This window comes from Protobothrops mucrosquamatus, unplaced genomic scaffold, assembly GCF_001527695.2.
Source record: "Protobothrops mucrosquamatus isolate PMUCROS unplaced genomic scaffold, P.Mucros_1.0 scaffold450, whole genome shotgun sequence".
In the NCBI taxonomy this organism is placed as follows: domain Eukaryota; kingdom Metazoa; phylum Chordata; class Lepidosauria; order Squamata; family Viperidae; genus Protobothrops; species Protobothrops mucrosquamatus.
In genome coordinates, this window is record NW_015386773.1 from 92,499 (window position 1) to 112,979 (window position 20,481).

At 36.7% G+C, this 20,481-nt stretch overlaps 1 protein-coding gene across 1 annotated transcript in view; it reads right to left on the minus strand.

Moving 5' to 3' along the window:
- CMYA5 (cardiomyopathy associated 5) overlaps positions 1 to 20,481 on the minus strand; it is a 62,965-nt gene that overhangs the window by 40,945 nt on the left and 1,539 nt on the right. Inside the window, exons 2-3 of the mRNA XM_015816424.1 lie at positions 5,419 to 14,338; positions 514 to 609 (exon numbers count right to left, since the gene is read on the minus strand). Of these exons, the coding sequence (XP_015671910.1) occupies positions 514 to 609; positions 5,419 to 14,338 (9,016 nt within the window). The remainder of the gene's footprint in view (positions 1 to 513; positions 610 to 5,418; positions 14,339 to 20,481) is intronic.

The window sequence follows — 20,481 nt, forward strand, 5'->3', positions numbered from 1 at the left end:
ATTAGTTGATTAATATTAACTGACACACCTTGCATAAATTATCTCCTAATTTTAATGTACATGTGATATATGATTTAGTATGTAGCAGGAAATATGTAGGAGGTGATGGGAAAGAGTGTAACCTCATAGTACCTCAGCCAATGGGGAAAGAGGAGGGATGTGGCAGCCGGGACAGGGTTGTATAAAGAAGGGAATATTTTGGGTTGAAACTTTGGAGAGAACCAAGCTTTGAAAGCTTCTCTCCCCGCTTATTGCAATAAATGAAACAAAAGGCCTTCACTGTGTCTTGGCTGGTTATTGGTCAGGTGACCTTGCCTCTGGTCACGAAGGAAAATAGCCAAGAGCACATAACAGCCACAAATAACCAAACCATAAGATGAAGGGCTATCCGAGCCCTGCATTGTGAGGCATGGTAAAAACAAGCTCTGACCAGCAGAATGACTAAGCAATCTAGTGAGCTCTGTGCTTAACTAAGATGATGGTATCCATTCACGGGTTCCTTGCTCAACCTACCTCTAGAGTATTAAACAAAGCCTCTATTTCACTGACACATCCTTCAATTTTCAAAGATCTTTGTTGCAAAATATCTAGGAATCCATTCAACTGGCCCTGAAAGAGATAATATATTAAAAATCACGATTGCCTAAAAAAAGATCAGTTTACAGTATAATGTTCTTGTGCATAGGATTAGATGCTAAAAATTGTTTAAGCTTTCATGAAAAGGTTTCTCAAAAGCCATCATTGTATCACTGATACACAGCAAGAGACAGGCTCACTGGCAGTCCTGATATCCTCACCATGGAATTGAGGTCTGAAAGAAATATGCTATTGATCTACATACTTATTTCCTAAGAAGTAAGACTAATTGTTTTCAATAGGACTTACTATTGGATGGGATATTTCTTTCAGTCTTACTGGGTAGCGTTTTACTAGCACATAAGTCAAAATGCAAAATCAGGGGATTTAAGCAAATTCTGAAGAATCTGTTTGGCAATAAGCTCCATTAAAATAGAAATAAAAGGTGTGCTTTTCCTTCCTTCCTTCCTTCCTTCCTTTCTTCCTTCCTTCCTTCCTTCCTTCCTTCCTTCCTTCCTTCCTTCCTTCCTTCCTTCAAGCTTTCATCTTTTAAGCCTGTTTTTTCCAGCTTTTGTGTCTTCAAATAGTATTGCTGCTTCTTTTTCAAAAATATTATTAATTTTAAATTAATGCCTCAGAAACCCCCCGGTTTTGTAATGGGTACATTTAATTATATAGAACCAGTTAAATAGGAAATGTATGTATTGAAACCCCAGGGCCAAATCCTTCAAACCCATAAAGTATCCGACTTCCAACAATTCCCCAGGGTTTTCCAGGCAGCCAGTTTTTAAATGCACCAGAGATTGATCTAGGCTGTTTTGACAGTTTTGGGATCTATTTGGACATTAGGATACTCTGAGCATAGGATGTTTACAAGTTTACAAGGCTTTAGACCTCACAATGAACCAGCAGCCATTAGCTGAGTACAAAGCATTGTCAAATCACCAGTGCTTGTCAGCCAGTAATTGATCAGATCTTCCCTCTGAGTTCTGTGTTTAAATGAAAATCCTTCGCCCTCTTCACATTATTAAATAAAAATAAACAACTAATATATCTCTTGTTTCTGTGTGCATTGTTTTGACAAATTTCTATGGACATAAATTCCTAATGCTAATAAGCTGGTGTTCCTCAACCCGGGCAACTTTAAAGATGTATGGACTTTCAGAATTCCTCAGCCAGCATGTGACAGTACCGCTACAGCTGAAGGCAGGTGAACCAAAGAACCCCACTCCAAGTGAGAATACAGGATGCCCTCTTAAGCACTTGTCTACACTTTCTTTATTATTAAATTTATTTGTCACCCATCTCGCAGAGTTCAAGGTGACTCTGAGAGGCATTCACTTCCTTGAAATAGCCCTTCTGCATTCATAGTACAAGACTATTGCTACAGGAATTGATCAAATTGTACTCAATTGCAAGGTCCCAGTTATAACATTATGTGATCGACAGGTTGCTCATCTTGTTACACTTCCTGGATTGTGCCTTTATTTGGAAAGTCTTTGTGTGTTTACTAGTTTGAGATAGCATTTTCATTCTAGCTTCATCAGATGGTTTTCTGGGAAATTCCATATATCAGGATTTTCCAACCTTAACAATTTTAAGATGCATGGACTTCAACTCCAGAAGTCCCCAGCCAGCCATGGGTGTTGAAGTCCACGTGTCTTGAAGTTGGTACATTATATTAAAGACACAGGTTAAGTTGAGGCTATAGAACAGTGGCTCCCATCCTTTTCTATACCCCGCACCCCTAGAATGCTTCTGATATATTCTTGCACCCCTTACAAAAGTTCAAAATACCGGCAATGAATTATGCATATACATTATAATTTTGAAAACTCAAGTTTTCGTACCCCCTGGAATATTGTCTCGTACCCCTAGGGGGTGCGAACAGCCCTGGTTGGGAACCCCTGCTATAGAAGGAAAAAGGGGCAGAACATTGTACTGCATGTGGTCCTAGCCACCATCTTGACTTAAAAAAACCTCTTATCCACTCTCAGCAGCTTATTTTTAACTCCCCTGCTGGCTCCCCTGATCCCTTTATTGTTTGACTTGCTTTTCCTCCACTTCTAATGCTGCTGTGACAAAACTGCACTTAAATAATGGAGACAATACTCATGAAATATGCTGGGTGTTTTTTAGGTTCCCTCCTTGACCTTCCTTCAGAATATTTAGCCCTCTGTCTCCAAATAATTTGCAGATAGCTGACTTAACAGAAATCAAATATCACTATTTGCTAAAAAGGAAGATTAGGCTTTGAATTTATCATATGTGACAGCCATGAATTATAACATGCATACAGCAGAATGCAATATTATATTCCAATGAATACATGTTTCAGGTAGAAACATTTGATTTTAAAGAACATCCACGCTTAACAGCTTATTATACAGAGCACATTCTGTAATTGACAAAAGCTGAAATGGTTCGTTTCAGTTACCTGCACATTTTTTACAGAAGGATAAGATCACATGTGAATACAGTAGTAGTAGTAGTAGTAGTAGTAGAAATGAAGCAGAAATGCCATCTAAATGATCTTTCTGCCTGGTGGAGCTATATCTGTGGAGGAGAATTTATTACAGAGCTAGAATTCATTTCTGGCTCTCCTTCTAAATTGCAGGGCCAAAGACAAATGTCACAGAATGTCCTTGGGTCCTTCGACTTTCAAGAAACTAGTTTAGGGACAATTACAAGGCCTATGCCTCTGCTGATATTCTTAGTAACTACTTATTGTCCACCACAGTAATATGGAAAATCTAGCTTGCCCCAAACTAGGTCCTTTTATATGAGCTGAATTATACATCCTATAATTTGGAATGATATCTGCTGGGGGCATCAAATTTGGAAGACTATTATATAGGACAGCAGCAAATATCTAATAAAAAACAAAAACAAGGAGAACTTTGCAATGAATATGAATGTGTTCCATCAGATTAACATGTTCTTTGCCAAAGTAAAAGGGCATGGAAAGGAAGGTGAAACAGTTGGGTGTAGAGCATAGTGTCAGCTAAAAAAACTCCATTCATGTTTCAGCTCTTAAAGGAGTTCACTAAGCTCTTAAAATAGTCTTTAAGTCAGGAGTGGGCACTAAGATAAATAATTGAAAATGTTCAAGCTTTTGCTGCTTATGTGGACTTTGTTCTTCTGCTGGTGGTGTGCTGCATTATGCTTCTAACTGTTTTAAAGTATATTGCAATCAGAAAGTTTATTTTCTCAGGTGGCTTTATTTCAAAATTATTACATTAAGCAAAAAACATAAACACCTGAGTGTGGAAGGAAAGAAGGAAGGAAGGAAGGAAGGAAGGAAGGAAGGAAGGAAGGAAGGAAGGAAGGCTTAACAACATTCAAGAGAAGGACCAGCCTATATCTCTGCAATAAAATCTGAATATATCTGAAATCTAAGATTATATGCTGCACATAGTATCTACCTGTCATCTGACTGGGACTTCTAGAATCCTCTCTTCATACTACTTTTCATGTTTTATTACATTACGCTATATTATACTACATTGTACTGTATTACATTATATTATGGTATTTAATGTGACAGCATATATCAAATATGATATCAAAATGATTGATGAATGGATAATACATACCAAACATCCACAGAAAATTTATGAACAAACTCATAATGCTTTGTCCAGAAAAAGGCAGGGAGTGTGTCATACTTTAGCATCTGATCTGATGAAGTGAAGATGCCATGAAGGTTTCCTTGTGGACCACATTCTACAGATGGGGACCCTTTAGAGAAAGAACTTTTCTTCTCCTGTTATTATAAGACCCATCAAGAGAAGAACTCACAATATTTATCTCAACAGTCAGGCAGAAACAGACTTTCCGTGTAATCATACTTTAGTGTTGAAAATCCTTGCTTTACTGCTCAAGGATCTTTAAAATCCTTTACTATGAAAAAATTGCTATGATTTTTGTTTGCTCTTTCATCTTGTTTTTGACTGAATTATAGAAGTATAGGAAACCTTTGGGTGAAACTTTCTGTAATTATGCTGTCACCCTTCTAAAAATAAATATGGTCAGCATCTTACCATCTGGGATTGTATCAAAGGATGCGTTTACATTAATAGAAAACATGGGTAAGTGCACAAGGCAGGGCACTTGGTTTTCAAAATCTTCTCCATCCATTTCTTGTTCTGAAGAACTGCCTTTGAGAGTCAAAAGGATACACATTCCAGTGTCTCCCAAGAGATACCTAAGTAAAATATGTGCAATGGTAGTCCATCCAAAATAAACCAGGTTTAAAAGGTTCAGAGAAGGATTGAAAAATTTTGATCAACAGTTAAACAACTGGGAAAGCAACATTCTAAACTAAGAATCACAGCAGAAATTACCTAGAACGTTTAGGATCAGATTCTGAGATTTTCTGATTTTATAAAAAAAAATCACAGTGCGGTTCTAATTTTGGGAAATATAGTGTTTCCCATTACTACATATTCTTTACCTGTCTTCATATTTCAAGAAAAAAAGAGACAGAACCTCAGTTTCTGTGGGAAAAATAACAACTATGGAAATATATCCCTTGCTTCTGAGCCATTTTAAGAAGAATTGTTATTCCTGCAAGCCAATTATGCATCATATTAAGCATAAAATCTTGTCTTATATTACTGATAAGTGTCTACTTTCTTCATCTTGCAGGAATGTTGGTGCCCTCAGATGTTCTTTACCTCAATATATTGCCAATGGCCATATTGTCTAGAGCCAACAGGCATTAAAGGTCAAAACATCTAGAGGGCACTAGATATTTATTGCTGCTTTTATCTATTTTAAACACTAACATATGTCAGTGAGAACAAAGAGCAGTATAACTGCATATTTTTAATGTCTTACCTTTAATACAGTCACAGCTGTACCCAAATCGTCTACAATATGGTCTTTATGCTCCTCAAAAAGCTTATCCTCAGAGGAGATGGGACATTTGCACTGATAGCAGTATGTATCCAAACGTGCTTGATCAACTTCTTTCTGTAGAAATTCATATTCTGGTACATTTCTTTGTAGCATTTCAAGATCAAGCAATTCAGCTGACTTTTCTTCAGCATACATTCTTGCCTCTCCTTCATTCACTAATTCATAAGTATCACTAATGCCATCTAGGGATTCTTTATCATCAAAAAGCAGTTCTTCATGAGCTATTTCTGAAGAGATTTCTTCCTGAAAGACATCATCGTGGGTAACCACTTCATAGTTCAAGAGCTCAGCTAGATCTTCTTCAATGTCACTGTCCTCTTCCTCTTTTATTGAGTATAATGGGTAGATATCAAAATCATGCGACAAAAGAGAATAGTCAACTTCCTCAAATTGGTTATCAGATTTTACTTCTGCTGCTAACTGGTCTGCTGTGTCAATCTGCATTAGATGCTGGCCACTATTTTCTCCAGTTCTGCTCTCAGATTTTTGCACTTCAATGTCCCAACATGGAAGATCTTTGTGATCTAAAACATATGTATCTTGTATTGGGGACTCAACTAAAACATACGTATCTTCTAGTTGACTTTCATCTTGCTTCTCAGCCTGACCTAATCCTTCATGAGATTGTGCCATTTTTTTGGCAGTCTTTACAACTACATCTTCATCCATTCCATGAACTTCTCTTATTTCAGACTGTTGGTTTTGGATGATTGCATATCCAGCATCATTCTTTGATCCATCTTGCCCAGATGATTCAGTCTGATATACAGTTGCTGCATAATCAAGTATTGGACTGGACTCCTCATCACTTGTTTCTTCTGGTACCAGCTGGCCTGGATCATCAGGTAAGGATTCTTCTTCATTTCTCTGACTACTGTCATCATTATTGGCTCCTGAGCTATAGAAGTCTCTTCCAAAAGGAATTGCATGTGTTGGCTGACAAATCCTAATTTTTATGTCACTCACAATCTCAGTTACCCCATATGTAAGTGTATCACTCAGACATTCCTCCACTTGGCCAGATAGATCAGGATGAATATCTGCAGACTTATTCTTTTTTGCATTTGGTTCGTAAGCATCTTCTGTGACTTTTGGTTGGGTTAAAGTTTCCTCTTTAAAAGACTGACCATTTAAAATGTCTTCATTCTTGGATTCTTCCACATTATTTGGAGTATAATCGCTAAGAATTTCCTTCTCCAGATGCATTTCAATCCCATCATCTGGAATATGATCTCTGATATGAAAAGGCAGATCAATATCCTTCACTTCTTTACATTTGTGGCTACTTTTTTTAGAATCATCCACTGCTTCTTCATAGAAATCTTTACATAAAAATGCCAAGGCAGGTGGCATCTCTAGAACCTCAGAGTCCACTACAGTCATTGGCAAGGAAGCAGTTGGAGACTGAGACAGCTCATCTTTCTCAGTATTAAATAAGACTGCCTTAGTGTTTGCTAAGTTATCATCATCCCCAACAGCTTCAATAATTTTAATTTCATTTGCTGTTTTTGAAGTGTCTTGATAGGTAGCTGTTGCATTTTGTTTTTCTATCATTCCATTAGAGGCTTCATTCAATTCTCTTTCTAATAAAGACAACTCCAAAATATTCTTTGATTTTGCTACTTGATATGTCGCTTCCACATATTGTTTATCTATATTATCAAATGGCCTCTCTGTGTCCTGAATAGACTTTTCTTTTTCTGTTTGGGTGAAGGATGTATTTTCAGTCAAAGTATCCTTTTCAACATAATCAATATTGGTATGATTAAAAATATTATCATTCTTGTTTTCTGGAATAACAGAAACCTCTTTGATTTCTGTGCTTTCCTTAATACCTTTCTCTTTTTCAAGTTCCTTTGATTCATTTGCTGTCATTTCAGGGTGATCTACCTTTAAGTCCTCTGTATATTGTTTATTTGGTTTGTCAACTGAAGGTTCCTTATCAACAACTACATCTCTAGTATCATTACATGCTTTTGTTTCCAACAATGAAATGGTTTCTACCGCCTCTAGTATAATCTTTTTTCTATCAACAGAGGAAATGAGAGGAACATTAGTTTTCACAACTTCACAACTTTCAGAAATATTAACTATGTCTTTTCTTAGATCAAGATCAGGAGCTGGTATGGCTTCTTCTCTCAATTTCTCTTGATCTTTGAATTCCTTCTCTTTACTCAAATAGTTTTCAGGCACTTTCAAAGTATCCTCCATGGTAGGCAAATGTTTTGTTTTTTCTGCTTTTGAAATATGTTCTGTACTAATGATTCTGTCTACCTGGGGTTCTGATTCAAATTGTGTTGGAGAAAACTCAGTTTTCTTCTCTGCCACTGCATTTTTCTCAGGAAGCACAGTTGAACCATTTATTGAGTCAGCATCCCCAAAAGGAGCTTGAGTATCTAAATTCTCTTTTTCTGAGATCTGGGGGGAAAATGTTTCTATTGTCTTTGCCTCAGAAAGAAGGAATGTAGCAATGGACATGGGTTCTTCTGGCATCTCCTTTGTTATTACAGTTGTACATGGCTGATTTTCTTGTTTCCTTTCTGGATCCAATGTAGCAGAGTTGGATGGGCTCAACAAAGATGTTAAGACTAAAGATGGATATGAATTCTCTTCTAGCTCTTTCACTTTCTTAGTGAAAAGAGATGAAATGAGTGGTTCTTGTTCAGAAGTCTGATTTTGTCCCTCAAATGAATAGAGTTCTGGTTGTTTTGAATAAGATAAATCTAACTGTTTTGTATCCAGGGATGCAGTGAATGATGGATACCTGTTCGGTTTCATTTCATTTTCTGACAAAACAGATGGTTTATCTTCTATTTGAGCAGCTTCAGACCATGTTATCTGCATTTCTTGTTTTTCTGCATCATCCATCAACTGTGATAATACAGGAACACCAGAATCTACCTCTCCAGTTTTAGGCAGATGATCCTCTTGTTCTTGGAGATTCATATCAGCCAAATGGAATGAATCTTGAACAGTTGCAGAACAGTAAAGCTGAATTTCTTCCAACTCTGATTCTTTTACTGATTGCAACAAGTTGTCATATTTTAATGGAGCATCCTGGTCTTTTGAACATTCAGTCTGAGACGTTCTTGGTTTTTGGTCTTCTTTTTCTTCCTGGTAATATAATATTTCTTGAGGTATGGTGGAAGATGAATATAAAAGGGTTTCTTGCTTGGGTTTTTCTTCAGTAGAATTCATTAAAGTGAGATTTTCCTGCTCTGATTGCAATGCCACTGGACTATATAGTTTGCTATCCTGGCTCCTGGTTTCAGAATGTGGAGTAATAAGCAAATGAGACTGAGTATCCTCCATATTTGCTTTCCTAGCAGCCACATCCATTGGTTCTTCGTTGAAAATTGAATGAGACTGCACTTGTTTCTCTTTTTCAGAAGCAGCACAAGATGAAATATGTTCAACAAAAACATGTTCTGCAGACAATGCTGCAGAAATAGGAGACTGTTCGTTTATTTCTTCAGATGTAGCTTCAGATCTGGATTCCTCGGACACAGTTTTTGTGGTCATGGATGAATGCAGTGGTTCTTTGCTGATCTCCTCTATAGAGGAAGTTGTAAGGAATGGTAAATCTAACAATATATCTTGAGACTCAGGGAAAGGGAAATTATTTTTTCCTATCTCAATTTTGTCAATACGTTCTGAAGAAATAGAATTTGATTGCTGTGAGGCTGGTAGTGAACTTACTCCGGCCCCCATAAGTATTGCCTGGGGCTTTATTTTATCAGGGACAAATGATAAAATTAATGGTGGTGATTCAGATGCCTCATTTAATGTCTCAGACAAATCATTTTGATTTCCCTGTGTTTCTGAAGCAGAACCTTTTAATTTGGATGTTGGAATTATGGGTGCACTGCATTTAGTTTCTTCCCTCTCTTTTTTAATTGATATTGGCTGTTCATCTTCTGATTCTGCTGTCACAAATATAGGCATTTGAAGGCCTTCTCCTTCTGTGCTTGAAATGGGAAAGGATGCATCTAAATGTTTTCCCAATTCAGACATGAAGTGCATCTCATTTGTGGAAGAAGTCTCCAACTGTGCAGTTATAGGTTCAACAGCATATTTTGCCAGGTGCTTTGATTCTGGACCAGCAGTGCCATAGTGCTCTGCATCAACCTTATTGAGTTGCATGCTTAAAAATTCAGAATCTTTGGCTGCAGTTCCTGAAATATCTTGATTTTCTTGCAAATCCATTGAATAAACTGACTGAGATAAATCCTGGCTAGTTGTGGGCAAAGGAGGCTGGATCCCATTTATCTCCTTTTCCTTTCCTATCTGCACTGTATCCACTTCTATGGGTAGAAGTGTTTGTGATAAATGCTGAAGAGTTTGCTGCTGAACAGCATCTGTCTGTGATGGCTCAAAACCAGGATATAATGAATCAGGTTGCAATGGCTTGATGATAGGTTTATCGGGTTGCATAACTTCCTTATGCATTTCATTGACAGAATGCAAAGCAGTTGTTCCTTCCAGCTGGGATGAAACAGTAGAATTCTGCTGTATAAAATGCTGTCTTGATTCAGATTTCAATGATTGTTTCAATCGATCTTCACTTATTTCACAAGAGTATTTATCTTGTTTCTCAAAATCTGATTGTACTTTTATAGTGGATTGCAGCTGATTTTCTAAATTCAATTCTTGCATTTGAACAGGTGCTTCACCTGGGTGCTGTGCAGATACAGTTGGGAAAAGTTGCCCTGTTTTTGTACCTATGCCAATTTCTGGCTCCCTTGATTTAGATACTAATTCTTTTGCTAGAACCTCTGTGGATGACAAGGACAGATTTTCTTCTTTTGTTGTTTCAGCATTTTGGAAAGACCCAATAGAAAATTGTGCTTCTTCTATCAAAGGAGTTAATTCAGTGGAATCAGACCGATTACTTTGTTTTTTCATTTGCTGAGGCAGGCAGAATATATTAGCGTTTGGCTGTTCAAACAATGATGCAGTAGTCTTTAATGAGGGTGGCTGTGTTCCATGCATTTCCACATTGGCAGTGAGAAAAGATGAAGTAGATAGCAACTGTTCTGATGAGCTGAGTGGTTCAATAACTTTGTCACTGAGAATTGATATCTCTTCAGGTCCATGTAGTGCCTTTATGGATTTGGAGATAACAAGATGTTCTGGTTCTGAGTGTGCTGGTGTTATAGAATGTTGTTGAGCCATTTCCTCCTGTGTGTTTGGAACTGAGAGTGTGGAATCTGGACACAAAGATTCTGCTGAGGCAAATTGAGTCTCTGTTTTATCTCTTACATGTTTTCCTTCTGAGACGGTGGTCAGAGATGGCCGAGTCTGAGCAGCTGGCTTTGGCAAGTCAGATTTTATTTTTTCTTCTTTTGTGGCTTCTTCTTTAACCATAGTATAAGAAGACTCTGAAAGTCCAGTGGGTTCTTCAATAGTATTACAGATTTCCTGTGTTGTGGAAACTACATCAGGTGCAAGTTCAGCTTCTTCACATTCTGGTTTGTGGACCAAGGGAAGATAGCCTGACTTTCTTTGGAATTGATCCTCCACCTTTGTTTTGTTTGAAGAGTCCTCTGACAAATGTTCTATTTCTTGCTCTTCTCCTTCTCTGATAGTATATGAAAATCTTGCCTTTTCAGGGATGGCCTCTTTGGTTTCAGTTAAATAAAGAGGGAGTGTTTGCTTTTCCGTTTCTTCAACAGAATGCTCCAAGGGTGTACCCCTGACTTCCATTTCTGAAGGAATTGTAGATTCCATAGCTTGATTTCTAATTTCAGCTAAATCACACACTTCAGGTTCACCATGCATAGTTGCTAAATCAAATGTGGGTTCAGATTCATGAACTTTGGATTTGTGTTCTGATTTCCTTTCAAAAGGTGTAGTTAATTTATTCTGTAACTGTTTCTTTTCTTTATATTCCTCTGCCAGCTGTTCTTTTTCTTCATTTCCTGCTTCTTTGACAGAAGATGATAATTTTGATTTTTCAGGGATGGCACTTTTGGTTTCAGTTGAATAAAAAGAAACCTCTGCTCCAAAAGAATGCTCTAAGGGCGCATCTTTGACTTCCATTTGAGGAGGAATTGTGGATTCCATAGTTTGATTTCTAATTTCAGTTAAGTCAGATACTTTAGGTTCACCATGCCTTGCTGCTGAATGAGATGCAGGTTCAACTTCATGAGCTTCAGACTTGTGATCTTGACAACCAAAGAAAGGTAGCTGGTCTGACTTTGTTTCAAAAGGTGTGGTTAATTTGTTCTGTAACCTTTCTTTTTCTGAATATTGCCCTGCCAGCTGTTCTTCTTGTTGTTTTTCTCCTTCTTTAACAGAAGATGGTAATCTTGCCTTTTCAGAGATGGCATGTTTGGTTTCAGTTGAATAAGGAGGAACTTCTTGCTTCTTGGCTTCTTCAGCAGAACGTTCCAAGGGCGCACCTTCAACTTCCATTTGTGAAGAAATTTTGAATTCTATAGCTTGATTTCTAATTTCAAATATGTCTGACACTTCAGGCTCACCACATATAGTTGCTAAATCAGATATAGGTTCAGTTTCATGATCTTCGGATTTATGGTCTTGATAACTAAACAAAGGTAGCTGGTCTGACTTTGTTTCAAAAGGTGTAGTTAATTTGTCCTGTAGTCTTTCTTTTTCTGAATATTGCCCTGCCAGCTGTTCTTTTTGCTTTTCTCTTTCTTTAACAGAAGATGGTAATCTTGCCATTTCATCTTTGGTTTCAGTTGAAAAAAGAGTTGCTTCCTTCTCTGCTTCTTCAACTAAATGCTCTAAGGGTGTACCCCTGACTTCCATTTCTGAAGGAATTGCAGAGTCCATACCTTGATTTCTAACTTCAGCTAAATCAGATGTTTCAGATTCACCATGCCTTGCTGCTAAATGAGATGCAGGCTCAGTTTCATGAGCTTCAGACTTGTGGTCTTGACAACCAAACAAAGGTAGCCGGTCTGATTTTGTTTCAAAAGGTGAAGTTATTTTGTCCTCTAACTGCTCTTTTTCTGAATATTGCCCTGCCAGCTGTTCTTCTTCTTGCTTTTCTCCTTCTTTAACAGAAGATAGTAATCTTGCCTTTTCAGGGATGGTGTCTTTGGTTTCAGTTGAATAAAGAGGAACCTCTTGTTTCTCTGTTTCTTCAACTGAAAACTCCAAGGATGTGCCACTGACTTCCATTCCTGAAGGAATTGTGGAGTCCATAGTTTGATTTCTAATTTCAGCTAAATCGGTCACTTCAGATTCAGCATTCATAACTGCTAAATCTGATGCAGATTCAGTTTCTTGAGCTTCTGACTCCTGAACCAAAGACCAGGATGGCTGGTCTGATTTTGTTTGTAAAAGCACAGTAAATTGTTCCTGCATTCTTTCTTTGTCTGAAGATTTCTCTGATAATTGTTCTTTTTCTTGTTTTTCTATTTTTCTGACAAATGAGGGTAATTCTGCCTTCTCAAGGTTAGTATCTGGGGTTTCAGTTGAATGAAGAGAAACCTCTTGCTTGTCTTCTTCAACAGATTGCCCTAAGGATGTGCCTTTGACCTCCAGTCTTGAAGGAATTGTAGATTCCATAAATTGAGTTCTAACTTCAGTTAAGTTACAACTTACAGGTTCACAGTGAGTAGCTACAATATTATGAGGGTGCTGTACATGTTGAATCGAAGTTTCTGATAACACTCTTCCCACTGAGTCAGATTGATTTTCTGTTTCTGTTTCAACATAAGGAAGTAGTTCAACAGGAACTGGGGAACAAGGCTGAGTTACTTGATTCTCTGACGGTGACCTCACTTCTTTTAATAAATCAGAAAATTCCAAGGTCATTGGTATATGATCCTGAATTTCCTTTTTTTCACCAACAAAGTTAAATGATTCTTCCAGTGCAGTATTTGAAGTATTTGGAGAAAGAGACTGTTTTTCTATTTTTTCCATTTTGTCAGACTCAGCTGGTTGAATCAGTTCTGGAAGTGAGGTATGAATTTCAGGTGAATATTGTTTGGGGGCTGGCTTCTTTGCTTTATCACTAAGGTGTGCTGAATTTTTTGGTAGCCTTTCTGAAGGCTTTTGTGTTTTAGGGAGAAAAAAATGCTGTGGTTTCTTTTCCTCTTTACTGTAAAGTGCAGACTTTGAACCTTTTGTCTCTACATGTCTGAGATTATAACTCGGAACTTCCTTCTTGTTATTCTTCTCTGCAGTGTTTTGTTCAATGTGCCTTAAAGATATGCCTTGTCTGGAGAAGATTTTGGGTGGTTCTCTTGGCTTCCTGATCATCTCTGAAGGTGAAGGCATATCTTTATTGTTTATCTTTCGGAAAACCTTTTTATGTCTCTCTTCCAATGCAGCAGTGATTTGAAGAATCCTGGCTCTTACTGTTCCTTTGAGGGGCAGCTCCCCTTTTTTCATCAGAGTATTTTCTTTCTCCTCTGACCCAGAAGTCACTACTTCCTGTGTGATTTGAACCAAATAGTCTTTAATCTTAGAAGGTTGTACTTGAGCGGGCCATGCTTGTGGATCAGATGGATCAAATTCTCTTTCTTCAGCTTTTTTCAGCAGTGACATCTGAGGAAAATCACATTCTTGGCTGTCTGGTTCTGTCTTCTCATTTAACATTTGATGGGTTGAATTGCTCAGTTTTTCCTGCATAGTCTTTCTCTCTTCCTTCAGGAAAGTAACTTTCCCTGGAGAACAATCTGTGTATGAGTTTTCCATACTGTATACTCCAGATGTAATGCTGGCTTCTGAGGCATGGGATGTGGAACATCTACTTGAATTGGTCTCCCATGTTAAGCTACTTTCTTCACTTTGAACAGCCTCCATAGCATTAGGCAACTTGGTTTTCATCTCTTCATTCTGGCTATGTTTTTTAAAACTGCTAAAGAAACAAATAGTAAGAAACTATAACATTCTTTAATAAAAACAAGAATAACTAAATAATAAAATATATAAATATTACTTTTCAAAGTCTTAAATCTGTTTCATAAGACAGTACTGGGACTGAAAATCTTCCTTGCCGTAAGAATGCAGTGTTGGACTACTGTTACACGATAATCTAAAATAATTTAAGACAGGAGAAAAAGTTTTCCTTATAATTTAAAATGGATTATGAATTTGTATATGTGTAAGAGAGAGGGGTAGATATGTTATGCTCTGTGTGCCAGGTTTCAGCAATAAGTTTCAGCCTCTTGACTTTACACAGCTAAGCAAAGAAATCTCTTAAACTCATAGTGTAGTGTGTGGTTAGATAAGAATTTATTTGCTAAACTTGAAGAAACTACATTGAGCAGATGATTGACCTCTGTCAGTGAGAGGGTGCAATTTCTTTCTTACACCCAAAACAGTTTGAATGTATTGCTCCTTCTTCCAACCTTTCCCTGTGTTTCATAGCTGAGTGGTTGAAGCTAAATGGTTGTAGGTTATTGACAAAATTAATAACTTTGTCCTGAGAACTGCTGATTCTTTTCTCACCACTCACGAAGGCCATGCTTTAAATAATATCTGTTATAGAAATGTGTGAAAATGTTTCAAATTTGAAATATTTTGAGCTAATACTTTCATTAAGGTCAGAAATTTGTTGAACATTTCCAATGAACTAAGAATAGGTGTTTCAAACTCTAAGAAGCTAATTTGGGCTCTGAATGGGTCTGAATCCAAAATCTTTTGAAGGCTTTAATATGCTGTAAGTTTTGATCCTGCTTGCCTAGTTCAAAGAAAAGTAGAGTTCTTAAAGGTATATGAAATACCAAAACTTATTCCTGGCTCTGGATATCTTTCTCATATTTTCATTAGCCTTGGTGAGTTAAGAATATCACTAATTACTATTAGTAATAGCTAGTATTATTAAGGAGTCTGATGTAACATAGAACCAATCAATGTCACTTGAATCTCAGTGATCCTGAGTATTCCTATGCAAAGGAATAACATTTATGAAAAACCATTAAAATATTTTCAAAATATTTTTTACCAAGACTATGTCAAATGGGCACATTGTCTGTGAAAAATAAGGTCATTAGCTTAAGTAATTCTAGGTCAAAACTCATTTCTGGTGTTTCCATAAAGGAGTATAAAAGGCATTATGGTTCCCCAGCTCAGTCAGTCACATTGCATTGTAAGGTTTATTCTGTTGGGAATCAGCATCTACAAAGGCCTGTTTTTTCTGGAAGCTTATATTCCTAACTACAAATGGAGAACTGAACCTCAATATACTTTCTTACCATATGAGTCATGTTCTAGTTTTTTGCAAGAGACATTTATAACCAAATTGAACCATAGCTGACAACTTAGAATATGATTATGATTATATCAATCGGTCAATCCATAAGACAATTGTTTCTCCCCTGACAAATAGCTTATTTCAATTTATCTAAAAATCCCTTTTAATATGCAGATTACTCCCGTAATGTTTATCAAGGTCAAATCCAGGCTAGTATTCTTATTCTGATAGCAATTCATTCAAATGATAGAGCAGATTGCCCCACATTTCACAACTGGACACTGTTTAGTGTTTTTAGTTCTAATCTTTGTTTGAAAACTTGTAGTTTATGTAAAGCCATAGTTTTTTAAAAATGCTATTCTATTTGTCCATTCATTATTTTAGCAAAAATTGAACTTGAGACTTCACAACTCAAGAAACTGATGCCATCAGATTTCTACCTCAAATCTTTTTATCCTACTACATTAATTTATTTGGGGACTAAGTGAGAGTTTGTTAGAGTTAAACAAGAAAACATCCTCTGTGTGTTTAATGTGGATACATGTATGTGTGCGATTATGTACGTTCATGGGTGTATTGTAACCAATATAATAGTGAAAAGGAAAAGATACAAATATTATTTTTTCAATGTTATAGTGATATTTACAAATGATGTGATCTGAATTAAAAACTAAAGAGTAAACCATATATAAAGTGAAAATGAGAAAAATGTCTGGACTTTATATTTTAGGGAAATTCTAGTATTTCTTTCATTTGTCTTATATAATTCCATAATGAAAATACAGCAGAGATTGACCAGATGTTGTGACTATTTCTAGATCTGAAAAAAATATGATCCAATTTAAGCACACATATTTACTTGTTTGTGAATCCATAACATTCATTGAGAACTAACCAATAGCAAAGCTCTGAAAACCTTTAGCCAATCACTGCCTGCATTTGGTTAAGCCTCTTTTTCCCCCTATAAATCAGGCTGCCAAACAAATCCCTCTCCCTACTGTGAAAAAAGAAAAAGAGATTATATTACAACCCTGTATTCATCATGGAGGCAAGACTTGCCTTCCAAGCATGACTTTTGCTGTCATGCCTTCTATATTTCCTTTATATAATCATACCATCCAGCTACCACATCAGGAAACCAGGATCTGAGAAGTGGGACCAAGCAGGCATTCTCCTCAGTAACAAACCTAACAAGCTCATGACATATGATATAGAAAAACGCTGATGCTTCAGCACCATTGTTCACGATCTGAAACCATGGAACAGCTTATCAGTGGAGAGGTTCTGCTTGATGCCCAGTTGGACCTGGACCTCCTATGATGGAAGTCATCATAGACAAAACATTTGAAGAAATTGCTTAGAAATCCTCCAATTTGCCACTTTAGTTTAAAACAAAAAAGATATGAATTTGAATTGATACCAGTAATTCATGGTATCTATCAGGAGATACGTAAATATAGGAGTTAAGTCCTGGTTTGCAGGGAATTATCCAAAAAGTCTCCTCTTACATCAGTATGATGAGCATCTTCCTGTGTACATCCCTGAGGCAGAAACAGATAGCAGCAATATACTAGCTGTTGCCATATCTGAAAAATAGCATTACATCAAGATATCTTAGGAAATACACAGGTTGAATATATCCTGTGACTCAGTCCTCCTTGAATCCACTTTAAAGAAAACGCTAGGACAATTATCACTGATAGGCTCTATGAGGTGCTTGGCCCTGCTTTCCTGCTCAGCAGCACCTTCTCCAATAGATTGTTCTTGGTAAAAAAAAAAATTAAATTAAAAGTGTGTTTATTACAAATACACACAACAGGTGTGATTCTCTCCATTCTGTCAGCTTTTTAATATATTAGCTTTACTTTCACAAAAAGGCCAGGCAAGTTTCCGAGCTTGGTTTGGAGATTTGTAACATTATATGGGGGTCTGCTTTGGAGTTTCAGATTTATTTTTAGTGAGGAACAGAGGTCAAATATACTAATATTTTTATAATGATATATGCAGAAAGATGCTGCATCTGGACTCCTGCCTTTTATTTCCACAATAATGAAAGAATTCTGGCTTAATTAGAAGAAATGTTGACTAGGTACAATAATAGCAGCAAATCTTCATACTTTCTAAGATGGTGCTCTCTGTCATACAGATTGACCACCCTCATTGCAATCTATCAATTTCAGGCTATTTTATTGATTCATTTAACTAATTAATTAATTATTATACAGCTTTTATACCTTTATAAGTAACTCAAGGCAGCAAATATACCTTCCTTCTCTTTTCCCCACAACTCTGTGAGGTATGTTGGGCTGAGAGAGACTGATTGGCCCAAGGTCACCTAACTGACCTTTATGCCTAAGGTGAACCTAAATTCAGTTTCCTGTTTTTTGGCCTGGGCCTTAACTAGTATATCAAATTGGCTATCCTGGCAGATATCCTCTTTTTTATTTTGAACGAGCCAAACTTCCCAGCACACAATTATATGGAACTGGCTGTCCTTGACACTCAGGATGGAGGCAAGCACCTACAAAAGAATAAAGCAGTTTCTTCAAAATTGGGGTTGGATCTGGGTCAATGACTGAGATATGTGTCAGGATAGTGAAACCACAGTGCCAGAGAATGTGAAGAGACCAGTGTGACAGCTTGCCAAATGCCCTATCAATTTCCAATATCATGCTCTAAGAGGCAACCTTCTTTCGCAGATTGAAGCTTTCCTACACAGAGAAAACATCAACAGGTTCATGTTTGTAAATTCTGACTCTGGACATCTTCAGATATAGAGTTCCATGCAATCAAAATTTCTAGGCATGGAATTCAGAATACATGGAAACCAGAGGATGGGCAGGGTAATAACTATCTTCTATTGCGTAATATTTGCAGAGAAAGAATGACAGACATTCTCCCTCTGGCAGAGAGAATTCCTGTATTGATTTCAGTATACCCAACTTTTCAGCTAATGGACACATCAGGAATTTCTATGCAAGCTCTGCCTTGATGGCCACAATCTATCATAAACATCAGCATATAAGACCATTGATAAAGTTACTCCTTCATCACCTTCATCACTCCTTCATCGCTACTTCTAGCCTCTATCTTCCTCCTCCTCCTCCTCACCTCCTCCGGTTAACTGGGGAAACAATACAGCTGCCACCATTTTTATTCTTTAAAAATGTCTATGGAATTAATATACAATTCACTAGAGATCTGCCTTTGCTTTGCAGCTGATCAGCTCGAAAATAAGAAGAATCTGTGCAAGTAGTTTAATGAGTGTCCAGGGAGGTATCAGTGGTATGTTGAATTACTATTCTGTTCCCTACCACATCTGTACAAAAATTGAATTGTGTCTTTCTGCAGTCAGGTTCTTCTATTCCCCCCAGAAACAGCAAATGATAGAAAAGGCATTAAGGAATGATCACAAAACAAGTAGGTATTTCAGAGGCTCAGAGGAAGTGCTGGTTTTGAAAGCTTCCATTCTGTTTTCCCCAAAATAAAATCCTACTTTCAGCGCAAGGACCGGCTGTACTGGATTTTAAGAATCTTTTAGCAGTCCCAGATTAATAGCAGACTATGATGTGTCTTCTGCTCTTATGCCTCTAACTCAATTTTTTCTCAGTCTGCTGATAAATGTCTAGATAGATTTTGTAAAAAGCATTTATTACTATAAGGAAGAAGCACACAGCAAAGTTGGGCGAGTTCCCAGAAACATCCAACATTTTTAGCAACCAACACAAGTCATTTCCATTAAGCACTGCTTTGCAGAAGCTACACACACATGCACAGAGAATCCATTTTGCTAATTAAATTATGTATCTATAGTGCAGAGCCCAATATCCTTAGTAAACTAATACCAATTAGATATTATGAACTTACTGGCTACAATTAAAATGATTGTAGCAGTTTTTGTTTAAAAAATTGACAGTAATGGTAAAATTTAAATTCATTCATAATTATATTTTAATCTATTATAATGTCTATACAGATAGAAATTGTAGTGAACTGCTAATGTTCTGAATAGCTATATAAAGTTTTGTGCACTTTATAGATTTCAATCTATGTATTCATGCCTGAAAATAAATGTCATTCAACTTACTGGGATTTATTTCTTTAATAAAATTCAGAGAATTTTATTGTTAATCTAAATTATTTCTATAAGAATAATATGGTAAGCCATGATAATTGAGGAGCCTACATTTCTCTTACATTGTTTACCTGCTCAGCAAAAAATCTGTAGTTTCCTTTCACTTATTCAAGATGCTACACATTTGATAATTATTTTTTTTAAAGGAGTTTTAATTTCATCATTTCTCATAAACTTAATTAAATCATTAAATACAATTATTCATTGCCTAATCCTACTTGAAGCCATTCATTCTCAAACCAGGAGAACAGACAATTGTTCCTCTAATTATGTTTAAACTAACTCATTTACAGATGCAACTCTTTCTTCCAACTAAATTCCATGGATGGAAGTAATGTTTCAGATTACTTAGATTTAGAACATTTATCATAGCTTGAGATTAAAGCTATAAAGCTGCCAGAAATATCTTTTTTATGTGACAAATATAACCTTTCAAAGTTTTGAAAGTTCTACAAGATCAGTATACTACTCCAGATTAGTTTTCAATACTCTTCCCCCCCCCCTCTATGGCTATAGTCTGACACTACAGTTTCACGAGGTTAGCCCCAGAGTTTAAGGAATGTCCTAGGAAGCCGGATCACCAGTTTTCTTTCTGGTTCCTGCACGTATTTGAGCTAAATGCCCTAAATGCCCCAGGTTATTCATGGTCTAAAATAATTCAAAAAAGATC